At 39.9% G+C, this 12,950-nt stretch overlaps 1 protein-coding gene across 1 annotated transcript; it reads right to left on the reverse strand.

Annotated features, from left to right (window-relative positions):
• Positions 1-345: 345 nt before the first annotated feature.
• On the reverse strand, positions 346-12,721 carry LOC100648006 (phospholipase B1, membrane-associated). The gene is made up of 8 exons (XM_048413632.1): positions 12,388-12,721; positions 11,421-11,516; positions 10,818-11,029; positions 10,538-10,714; positions 9,779-10,074; positions 5,786-5,964; positions 5,512-5,707; positions 346-531 (listed from the first exon to the last, which is right to left on the reverse strand). The coding sequence occupies exons 1-7, from the start codon at positions 12,515-12,517 to the stop codon at positions 5,562-5,564; spliced, it is 1,236 nt and encodes a 411-aa protein (XP_048269589.1). The 5' UTR covers positions 12,518-12,721; the 3' UTR covers positions 346-531; positions 5,512-5,561.
• Between the last annotated feature and the right edge of the window lie 229 nt (positions 12,722-12,950).

Here is a 12,950-nt window from a genome sequence, read left to right on the forward strand (position 1 = left end):
CTAAGGTAATATCTATCTCGGTAATATCTAACATTCGGTCATGTTACACTATTCGACCGCGAAACCACCTCACTGTGGTCGAGATGACGATCATGCGAATGTGAGGAGTATATACTTTTTATTTACTGCAGATCTCCATTCTCCTTTCATTTCTGGATTCATGCACGACTCACGTTCAGAACATAACAATGATATGCTATATATGTATATACTTTAAACAAAAGCAAAAGGAGAAATAAGCAACTAACTGGAGCGAAAAGATAGGAAAAACGAAACATCTTCGAAAAAGCTGAATTTTATGTTGAATTTGTATGTCCGACAAGGACTGAGAAAATGTTTCACTGGTCAACGTATTACCAATTTTCTTTATTACTTTTATTCACAAAGAACTTAAATTACAAGAACAATATGAAAATGACTTAAATACCACAGTAAAAATTAAATATTATTAAGGATCCAACATTGGTTCTTATTTTCAAACATTTGCTGATTATAATTTTGGTCGTTTTTAAATAAACAAGTACGAAGATTGTTTAATTCGTACTATCGCGGGGAGACGCGGTCGTTAGAATACGCGTCAACGGGAGTCGTAAATTCCCGTTACGATTAGAATAATCGACACCACGAATAGTTCGATCCCCGTATTTCGGTTAGGATAATCGGGGTGGTTAATGCGGTATAACACTGGGAGTCAGAGTTATAATAATGTATATTTCCAACACTTTATACAATCACACAAAGTAGTAACGCCGTTGATTAAGATACAGATAACGAGAGAAGGGTTAGTCTTGGATGAGAGAAGGAGAGCTTTAGGCGCTCTAGGCCCTTGAGAGTTATAGGAACTGTCGGAGTTCTGGATAAGTGAGAGCCTTAGAAGACTCTAGGCCGTGTAGGCACCTTGATGAATGATGAAGGAACTCAGAAAGATACAGGAACGGTGAGAGTTGTAGGAAGTGCAGGAACTCTAGGCACCGTGAGAGACGATCAAACTCTGAAGCTTATTCTAATGTGAATACGGAGGAAAGCTTGGTATGGGTGTGCCCTTTGAACGAAGAACGCGGATTCGTTCTTTACATTTTTAGTTAGTAAAGTGAGGGAAATAATCCGCGATGTCGATTGGTTGGGACCAATGTTAGGAAGGAAGAGAGGAGGAAGAAACCTCCTACCAACTTGGGTCCTAGGAGACATTGTTTACAGGGAAACTCAGATATTTCGTTAGGTATATCTCCGCTTTCTTCGTAATTCTTAAGAGCACATAATAAACCCAAGGACCCTTCTAAAAAACCAGCTGAAAACACTTCTGGAATTAGAAAATCCTTTCTGGCAAACAGATTGACGTAAAACATGTGTGCGAACAATGCAGTTAGAATTTCGACTTTATGGTGGGTCCTTAGGCCTGTGGAGGGTTCGAAGGACGGCACGTAGACCGTTGGCTGTCACGCCGCGCGGGATGGAATGCAGATGTGTTGCGCGGCGTAACATCCTCCCCCCGTTGAGAGGGCACCGATCAAAAATCTGTCGAGATAAAATGGATTAAATCTTCCATCCGCCTCCTTGTTGATTGTTGTTGCCCTGTGAACTGTGGCCGTCCAGAGGATGTAGTGGTCGTCAGGAGGAATTTGATGATGCGGCCGAAAGGCCGGTGCGCTGAGGATATTTGTCTGTCCTGGAGTCTGCTTCGCCGCTGCGTCGAAGGACCGTTGACTGCCTTGTAGTCTGGACCGCCGTGGTTCTTGGCATTGCCAAGAAAGTTGCCGCTGAAGTCTACGGACCAAGAAATGTCGTGAAGAGCTCGGCTCGTGAAGTATCGTGGAACACCTCAGCCCTGGAGGTGTCGTTATACATCTCGCCTATTTCCCAAAGGTAGATAATATCTGTATGGAGATGCGTTTTTCATCCGCCTCCTTCGATGTTCGTAGTTGTCTTGACGAGACCGTCGTCGCCAGGGTGAACTCGATGATACGACCGAAAGGCCGTTGCGTAGAGAACACCCGTCTGTCCTGGTGTCTGGTTCGCCGTTGCGTTAAGGGGCTGTTGGTGTTCACGATCCAGGATGTATCGTGAAATAGTTCGGCCCATGCAGTATCGTGGAACACCTCGGCCCATGAGGTGTCCTTGAATAGTTTGCCCCAGGAGGTGTCGTTGAATGAAACTCCGGTGATGCATGGTATAGGTTCAAACACGTCGCAGAGTTGTGTGTTTGATTGGAGGACTGAGCTCCCCCCGATGATCTGCCCCAATTGTGCTATCTTGTCCCACATGTCGTGGATTGTATCATGGTAAGACCGGGAGCAGGGTTCGCCTTTCTTGTATGGTATTTCTGCAACATCAGACTCGTGAAAGTATTGCATGTCATTTGGACATCCTCGTTGCTGTTTCGGCTGAGGAAGCGTGGAGGAGGTCATAGTTGATTGAGGGACGAGGCTCCCCCCGTTGACCCATCCGGATCGCGCCTTCTCTCTGATGGCTGGTAGTTGTACCGGCATGGTCCAACAATCCGCAAGAGACAGAATCAGAGATTTGTCCCACGTAGTGCTCTGTGGGCTTAGTGGGCAAGTGTTGAAATCAGCTGGCGCGTTCTGAAAACTACTGACAATTAAATGATTAGTCATAGTGGTAATAACGTGGAGATTATCCCGATTTGGGTTACTCGCAGGCGTGGCTCCTCGCCGTCGTGGCGATAGAGAATTCTTCACGTTAGGTCGCGGAGACGGACTCTCCGATATGATGTCCATGTCAGGCGTAACATGTAAAGTGGTGTTCCCCGGCGGAGTATCACTGTTTTTGTCCGGGGCGTGATTCAGTTCCTTCTGGTCTTGCAGATCTGGAACATTCGGCTGATTCGAGACATTTTGTGTAGTTGAAGCAGATGGTTGCGATGCTGACGCTGTGAGCGTGGTTGTCCGATCTCGGGTAGTTGACACGTTGCGAGTGTCATGCGGTGAGCTCCGTGTGATATGCGACGGAATCGCCGTTTGAGTGGATGCGATGGTTTCCGTTGGCGGAATACGACCGTTGTCGTCTTGGATGAAAGTCGGTCCCTTCCGGTCCAGAGGGTCTCGAGCGATTGATTGATTCAAGACGTTGTGTAACGTCGAATCAGATGATTGCGATGCTGACGCTGCGAACGTGGTTGTCAGATCGCCGGCAGTTGATATGGTGCGAATGTCACGCGGTGAGCTCCGCGTGGTATGCGACGGGATCGGCGCTGGAGTTGAGGCAGTGCCTTCCGTCGGAGGAGTACGACCGTTGTCGTCTTGGAAGAGAATCAGCTCCTTTTGGTCCAGAGGATCTTGAGTGATTGATTGATTCAAGACGTTGTGTGACGTCGAATCAGATGATTGCGATGCTGACGCTGCGAACGTGGTCGTCAGATCGCAGACAGTTGACATGTTGTGAATATCACGCGGTGAGCTCCGCGTGGTATGCGACGGGATCGCCATTTGAGCTGGTGCGATGATTTCCGTCGGCGAAATACGACCGTTGTCGTCTTGGACGAGATTCAGCTTTGTCCGATCCAGAGAATCTCGAGTGATGGACTGATTCAAGACGTTTTGTGACGTTGAATCAGATGGTTGCGATGCTGACGATGGGAATGTGGTTGTCGTCAGATCGCGTGTGGGTGACACGTTATGAGTGTCACGCGCTGAGCTCCGCGTGGTGTGCGACGGGATCGCCATTCGAGTTACTGCGATGGTTTCCGTCGGCGGAGGTTGATCCTTGTTGTCCTGGATGGGATTCACTTCCTTCCGGTCCAGTGGATCGTGAGAGGTTGGCTGATTCAAGGCATTTCGCGGCAATTTGACACCAGTGGCTGATCCATTGTGTGCCGGTCTCGATGACCGGGGTTGTCGTGCTGTACGTTGGTTACGTCTTAGCCGATCGCATCTATCGTTATACTGTTCTCTGATCTCGAGACCGCGCGTTTGTTCTTCCGGGAGTTTAAGCGACGCGGACTCGCGGCCGACGGTTGATTCGCCGCTTGCCGATTGTGACGGCGTACTTCGTCGTGTCTTGATTAATTGTTTGACTACTCGGAGATGCAGTCTTTCGTATTCTTCCTCTAGCTCACTGCCGCGCGCGATCTCTCCCTCGTCCAAAGTTACGATCTGGTATTGTAATGCACGGAATTCCTTCTCGTAGGCTTCTAGACGATCTTTAATATGAAGCAAGTCGATCTCTTTCGGACAGCCTGATTGTTCAATGTCGTCGAGTTTTTTTTCGAGGCGTGTAAACTGGGCGATATAGTAGCTCTGGCGTTGACGCAAGGCGGCAAGTTCGTTTTCGGTTGCCATTATGTTTTATGTAATTGATAAGGAAATCGTTTGAACTTACTTCTGTTGGCGATTGTCCACTTTGTGGCAGGAGGCTGTGTGGTTGCGTTTCAACCACCGAATTATACCTCTTCAAAGGTGACGACCCTTTACGTTACTGACCTCGCTGGGGTGGTAACGCTTCCGCTGCTGGTTGTGTTGGATTCACGTGGCACTGTATGAGAGTGGGTGTCACTGGCGTGCACTTTTCACTTGACACAGAATCCGGCTCGAAGGACCATGTTTAATTCGTACTATCGCGGGGAGACGCGGTCGTTAGAATACGCGTCAACGGGAGTCGTAAATTCCCGTTACGATTAGAATAATCGACACCACGAATAGTTCGATCCCCGTATTTCGGTTAGGATAATCGGGGTGGTTAATGCGGTATAACACTGGGAGTCAGAGTTATAATAATGTATATTTCCAACACTTTATACAATCACACAAAGTAGTAACGCCGTTGATTAAGATACAGATAACGAGAGAAGGGTTAGTCTTGGATGAGAGAAGGAGAGCTTTAGGCGCTCTAGGCCCTTGAGAGTTATAGGAACTGTCGGAGTTCTGGATAAGTGAGAGCCTTAGAAGACTCTAGGCCGTGTAGGCACCTTGATGAATGATGAAGGAACTCAGAAAGATACAGGAACGGTGAGAGTTGTAGGAAGTGCAGGAACTCTAGGCACCGTGAGAGACGATCAAACTCTGAAGCTTATTCTAATGTGAATACGGAGGAAAGCTTGGTATGGGTGTGCCCTTTGAACGAAGAACGCGGATTCGTTCTTTACATTTTTAGTTAGTAAAGTGAGGGAAATAATCCGCGATGTCGATTGGTTGGGACCAATGTTAGGAAGGAAGAGAGGAGGAAGAAACCTCCTACCAACTTGGGTCCTAGGAGACATTGTTTACAGGGAAACTCAGATATTTCGTTAGGTATATCTCCGCTTTCTTCGTAATTCTTAAGAGCACATAATAAACCCAAGGACCCTTCTAAAAAACCAGCTGAAAACACTTCTGGAATTAGAAAATCCTTTCTGGCAAACAGATTGACGTAAAACATGTGTGCGAACAATGCAGTGAGAATTTCGACTTTATGGTGGGTCCTTAGGCCTGTGGAGGGTTCGAAGGACGGCACGTAGACCGTTGGCTGTCACGCCGCGCGGGATGGAATGCAGATGTGTTGCGCGGCGTAACAAAGATTATAATACAACTTCCACTTAGAGAAACTGCTTTTAATTTTTCTAACCATCCTTAAGTTTCGTTGTTCTTTGAATTTTTATACGTCATCAAGAACGGTCTTTCCGAAGTAGGACACAGAAATTTTTGATATAGCGAAGTGAGAGCCTTACTCTTATTACCAACTGGTTCCAACAAATTGTTCCACAGATTATTCGCATCTTAGGAAACACAAAACATTTCTGATTATCAACGTAACACTTATTAAATAATTGTATAGTTTCGTCTGTTATACTCACACAGTGCATGTAGTTTTTGACTCCAATGAAAGCAATCAGCATTAAGGTATGAGAGATCGGTAAATCCATCCTCGGCAAGTGGTATTTTTGCACCTTCTAGAGTAGGTAAAAATTCTACGGTGAAGTCATTTCTATGAAATTCTGGATAATTAGCGACTTCTTCGTCAATCTTTTGCCACCTAAAAAAAATGAAACAAAATGGTATATTCTTCATATGTATCTTAGAATCGATATCGAATGGTACTTGAAATTTATTAGGGAAATAATATCGCATAAATGTGAAATAATAAAAATAAACTGATTGTGGGGCGAATAGTCGCACCGCGCTGAGACAGAAGTAAAATTCCTTTGCTAGTTACCAAGATTTCGCATTTTTTCAGTATAAATATATCACATTTTGGCTTCGCAATTATACTTCGTGATCATTTGGATTATCAGAGTAACTAAAAGTTCGTAGTTTTTCATAGTATAATTTTTGTTACACATAGGAGAATATGTGGAATAATCTACTGCCAAAATTAACGATTTCCGATATACGACATGGTAATGGAAGGGTGTAACATCTTCTCAAGATAATTAGCATAAATGTCGCATTCCTAATCGGGATATACGCCATATTGATTTAGTAATGGCTAGAGGTGAATTTAAACTGTTTCGCACTGGGGGAGAATTGTCGATGATTCCTCTACGGAGAAAAAGAAGGATGAAAGCAAGGGTATTTACACCATATCGTTACGACGCTTTTGTCACGATCGGCATACTTCAAATCCGATGGACCGATGATGGAGATAAAGATGTGGCGGCCTTGGCGACAATGTATATCGCCGAAGTGCCTAATGAGTCATCGATATCCCAACGGTCCTTCCACCGAATGTTCTAGAATCGTGGCAACGGTCACGTGCGCCTACAGGGTAGTGGGGATATTGAGGGATGACAAACAAAAAAGAAACAGATCCCATCGAAAGTCAAATTGTAAGAGATTCAGTCTTGGAAAATCACGGCTGGAGCTCAGAACCAAATCGCAGTCAGTGTAAACTCAGAGTACAAGAAATAAATTCTCTTGTTCTTTGTTAAATTTTATTTTTCTTTTCGTTTGAGCTACCCTCTTTTTTATTTTACGTGACACTTTCATGGAATTAGTCAATAGCTTGTTTGCATTCCGATAATTTCTGCGCTCACGCGTCATTCGAGTAACGGTCTCGACGATATTCCTGATAAGAGAAACGAAATGTTAGAGCTCCTTCGTAACATCAAGTATCTGGTTGATCAATGAGGGGTCGTTATCGTATTTATTGCTACGCGCAGACTCGAATTGCTGAGTCTTATGTTAGCCATCGAGGCGACGACATTTACGATAACCTCGAACGAGGCGATCGCGGTGCGTGTATCAAATTTGTATAAACATTTTTTAAATACGCTATTATGTATTAATTACTTATAGTGGCAATAGACTAGAGGAAACATTGATCCTCTCTACTCGAAAATTTAATGGGACGACTTTCGAGTTGTTATTATGGATTTTAATGAGTAAGCAGATTTAACGTCTAACCTATGATTTTTCTTACAAGGATGGTTTACGTTTTCGAATGCCATAATCTTCTTCTCTAGGACTTGTACGAGGTAAGCTGCGGATCTACATTCGTTCGTGTAAAAAACAAAGCGCAATTCTGTTTTTCTCGATTTTCATCTTATTTTAGCTCTAAGAATCTGTACCGAAACTTACCTGCGGTATCAGACGAGTATCGATACGTTTATGGTGTTTCAAGTACAGTACTTGTTTCCTATCGATTAGAAAAGTATCAATATCGATAACTGATACCTTTGCCTTTGATATTAATGGATAACAGATTGAAATTCGTAGGTTGATGTCGATAGCATTGATACAGTATCGGTAACATTACTACATATGTGTTATAGAAATACGAACTGGTCGTCTGAATACGTATTCATAATATACCTTTATAAATATACTTATCAGTGTTTTTTCATCCAAAGTTGAGCCCGACATTGCCCGAGTCACCAATCAGATCTTAATGTGAATTGAATTCAAAGATGATCAATCTATATTGCTTTCTAACAACTCTTTTCAATAAAGTTATTCGCCAACATTTAACAAAAATGAAATACGCTTAAATATAAAATAAAAGTTAAGGTGATTGGGCACAAAAGCGGTTGCACCTACGATTTTGATGAAATTTAACTATAATGTAAAACCTATCATTCAGAACAACATTATACTATAAACATTATACCATTACTCGACTTTAGTTTCCGAGGTATTTGCAAGAATCTGCTGGTAATACTACATTGGACCTTATCCATACATGCACGTCCATGGCAACGTATGCGTCAGCGTGGTGCGATCGTTTTTATAAACACATCATAGCTGCCGGGAAACGACCTGTATAACGAATGAACTCGTGGAAAAACGAAAAAGTTGGACAAAACACGGGAGTCTGCAATGTTACTCAATGTCGACGACTAATAGCCTTACGCGTTTTGCTGTTCCATTATGCTGAGCGGCAGGCTAGATACTCGGCAACATTGAATACCATTGCCGTCACCGCGTGTTTTGTCAAACTTCTTCGCATTTACATCCAAAACAAAACATGATTTTCTGGCTTTATTGATGCTTTCCTTAGCGAAAATGTATTTTCTATCGCGTGCTAGTGTTAGATTTTCTTATAGACATTTAATTTTTTAAATAAATTGGAAAATAAGCAAAAAACGGTCGCGTTCTAAGCGTCCATTTCGCTTTAATCATTATCTACACATATTTAAATGTTTATAATACAATAATGCTACATATCATTTTATTCAGGAGGGCCCACCGTACTTTTTGTTCAAAACGCAATTCGATAGCTTGTAGTGTAAAAAAACAGAACACTCGTGAATTTGCGAATTTGAATTTTTTTTTACATTTTTTTCTAAAAATTGAGATTTTCAAAAGCTGTGCGTTCTAGCAAAAAATGGTTGGAAAATTTATATTTAGCTCAAAAGTGTGCAAAAGTGTGTATATGAATCACCAGTTAAAGGTTGCAAAACTAAATGAGTGTCCTACAGAGTAATCTGCATTATATGTAGCTTTTTCAATTACGCCATCGTTAAAGTCTGATGATAGTCAGCCTCCTTACAGTGTGACGACTTGATTGCTCAGTATTACTATTTTTCTAGAATAGGGTTCGGCTTTGTATAATTTTTAACAGCTGCCAATACATGTAAGGCTTTTTACGTTTTCGAGGTAGTTTCGGGTTAATAGAAAAAAAATCGGAGTAAGTATTAAACAGTTCGCCCGTTATAGAGATTATTTGCAGGTCGCAAATGTTTATAGACTTACAACAACAGTAGATAAGTGGTCACACCATGCTAACGCATATGTTGCCTTATAAGTCAGATTCAACATAGTAGTAGCAGCAGCTTATCCCTCAGAACACCCCTCCCCTCCCCTCCCAGTCAATCCCCTCCCAACCACTCCCTAATAGGCTAGCGAACTGTCCTGTTTTTGTGTCCAGGCTTTCAGGACATAAATTAAAATATCCTACATAAGCACAGCGCAACAGCCGCTTAAATTTAAGGCACAATAATAATCTAAATTTAAAAAAAAAAAAAAAAACGTAATAATGCATGGCTACGTCGTACCGTCGCGTATCGGTACTTTTGCCTGTACCACCCTACAATTAGAATTCAGCGTTTATTCTGGAAAAAAATCATGTAAAAAAAATATGTAAAAAACCTGGAATAAATAAACAAAGATAAAAAAAAAGTAGCAGCAGCTTTCTCTAAATACACTAAACTAGGTGAGTTTACACCCTATAGAAAAAAAGTTGAGTTTCACAACATACATAAGTTTCATTAAAATGGGAATTGTAGCCGCTTTTATGTATAATTACTAAGATTAAATATAAAGTATGATATAACAAAATTCTTGTGAGTGTTTAATCCTCAAGCACAAAGTATTTAAAAAGTTTCTTAAATTCGGAAAATTATACAAACCTCTCAATTATTTTATAATATTCCGGTCTTTGATCCCTAAATTGTAAAGCAAACATACATGAACATTCAATCATGGATGACAAATAGCACACCAATGACTCTCTTCCTTGGTGTGCAGCAACCAGTTCCTTTAAATGAGGTGGTGGTATAAGAGCAACAAAAGTCCTTGGTAAATTGTCTCTTAATATTCTAAGAGTATTAATTAAATCTATTTTATGATCATTTAACATAGTCCGTGGAGATGTTGCACACGTATTAATGCAAAAATCATTGCCTCCAATCATCAACGAAATCAACTGGAAAACATAAAAATGTAAATACTATTGTGTAAACGATTAAACAATAAATGAAATTATACTTGCATCTTATACTTGCAATTTCATACTTGCATCTAATCCTTTTAAGTTGTAATTATAATTTTTAATTATATTGCAAGTGTGTTTCTAGTGAATAAAGAGTAATGTAATTAAATTTTTAAAATAGTTCACCAGAACTGCAGTGAAATATCACATTCTCGAATTATAATGCCAATAGTTTCATTATGATCTTTATTCCTTATTAATGAACGTATAAAGGCCTTGTGTAATTTTTATTTTAATATACGAACAAAAATGGTAAAAGTGAATAATTTAGATTTCATGCGAATTTATGTTCTATTAATCAGTTGTTAATTTCAATGATTATATGCATATTAAAACAACACCTGCCATATAGTAAATATATATTGTATATAATTAATTTGTCTACGAATATACGAACCTTCCAATGTTTGTTTATATCTACCCTCGGGTCATCTTTAATTTTATTGACCAGATATGTCGCCATGAAAGTCATATCCCTAGACATAGCTCCAGGTTCAGCGACATTTAACTGCGCATTTAGATCAGTACTTACAGCGTCGCCAAGTGAATAACCTACTAATTTAGGATTGAATTCCTGCATATGGGATAATCGGACTGTGAAAGATTTCCGTATTCGCATTTATGGCGATAACACAAATCGTATGCGTAAACAACGCAGATGTAAGAAATGAACAAACTTTAAGAATATTAGGGAGAGTCAGGTACTGTCGCCAAGTGCCTTGACCACCGATACTGCCTACTATGCCTCTATTTTCAATGTTCACCTCGAACGTATAAATCGAAGTAGCTCCAGCGCCGATTGTCAAGGAATCACCCATTGCGGCAATGACATCTATGTCTCCTGGTCTTAAATGGTGAACCGACTCGGGAACTTTCGAAGACCTGCCGGCTAAACAAATTAAAGACATTAGAATACATATGAGCTTCAAAAAATAAACATCAATTTTACTATTTTTAAACTACAATGGGGTGAAGAACTTGTAATGTTACTTATTTATCTTAAAAAATGATACTAATAGGACAAGACTATGAATGAACTCGAAATCACATTAACATTCTTGTAACTACTACAAATTATGAAGAACGGCGTTCTTCACTGTAATTTCCTCCCACAGAAATTTATCGACTGTCTCTAGGATAAATTGCAAAAATTTTTGGAAATATAAGAAATTTGCTGTTTAAATTGAATAATGATTTTAAAGAATAAATACGACGATATAATATTTACAAGTGATATTATGAAGTATTTGATAACAATAATCATAAATTTGTTTAACTACCTGTAACGTTGCAAGGGAAAGGGACGTGTATTGAAACTTCCTTTTGAAAGTTATTTTTATTCCGTAGTTGAGACATTCGAACTTCATTTGTTGTGCCTACAAAATAGTCATTTTAAAACAATTTACAAAAGTACTTTACCTGTGATGTAACGTTACACGCGATATATTAAAATTCCGATCAAGTAATTACAACGAAAGATTTCAAAACTTCTACAAACTTCTTATCGGATTCGTTCTAATGTATATTCTTGGTACTTGTATCTTATAGTAATAAGAGCACTGTTTTTACTTCTTAAATTTAACGGGCATATTTTAATTGTCTAGAGTTTTAATAGCATGTGAAAACTGTCGTGAGCTACTGTATATTTTCAAGATTTATGCTATAAGGTAAACGCGTTCAGTGACGAGATATCAACTCTTCCCCCTGCACCCCGTCACTAACCTAACCAAAACCCAATTTCCATTTGAAATCACAATCAAATTGCTGCTTCTTATACTCGTATAACAAGACTGACCAGTATTTTAAGAACAAATGGAAATGGTATACGGACATCTTTTGACTTCACATTTACCTAACAGCTCGTCACTTTTAATACTCTTCAGGACTGCTGTTTAGCTTCGTTACGAATTTTGAAATAAGTACTGTTTACAAAATTCCTCATCTCAAGAACCAGAGGAGGGTACCACAGAATTCATAGCGTATGTTACTTGAAAATATAATCTCTACGTTATTTATATGTTAAAAGAAAAATGATCCGTGCTGTGCAAGTTCTTCTACACTTTTATCGAAAAAAATTTCGTCAACTTATCATTTTATCGCGAACATATATATATTCACAATGAAACATTAGTCTATGAAAAATAAAATTCACAATATTTCAATGTTCCTCCAAAAAGCATCTCTCTGGCCAAAAAAATGAAATTACTGCATAAAGACGTAACACGAAATAAATTAAAACAGACGTACCGTAGGTTTGCGTTAACCAATTACGATATCCACGATAGATGTAATTAAGAATCGACGTATCCAAGGCAGTTCTTTGCGACATGGTCAGCACGCATAATTCTAATACAAAGTATAGATACAGCTTCTTCATCGTAAGTTTTCTTGCACAATCAAATGATCACTTTTAAGTTTCCACAGTGATATTTTATTTTTGTTGATTATAAAGACAAAAAAATATAAATTCTTGCGATGACTGCTAACTTCTACGCGTATTATCGTGGGCCTTAGCACCGCATCCAGCCTTAACCGTTGCTAGTTTGCGATCGTTATGAACACTATTCGTACTCGTATAAGATTTAAACTGTTGAGCTACATGATCATAATGTGAGATAAAATATATAGTTTGAATCAGATACTCCCATCTCAATTATTTTTCTTGCTATGTATTTCCATTTACGTCGTCAACAAGGTCAAGAAAATTAATGAATACGGATAGGCAAGGCCTGGGCAATTTGATTTACATATTATATAACGTGTATAGACTACCATTATTTCTTATTGTACTTATTGCACGTTTTCGATAA

Source organism: Bombus terrestris, chromosome 17 (assembly GCF_910591885.1).
Source record: "Bombus terrestris chromosome 17, iyBomTerr1.2, whole genome shotgun sequence".
NCBI classification, from domain to species: Eukaryota; Metazoa; Arthropoda; class Insecta; order Hymenoptera; family Apidae; genus Bombus; species Bombus terrestris.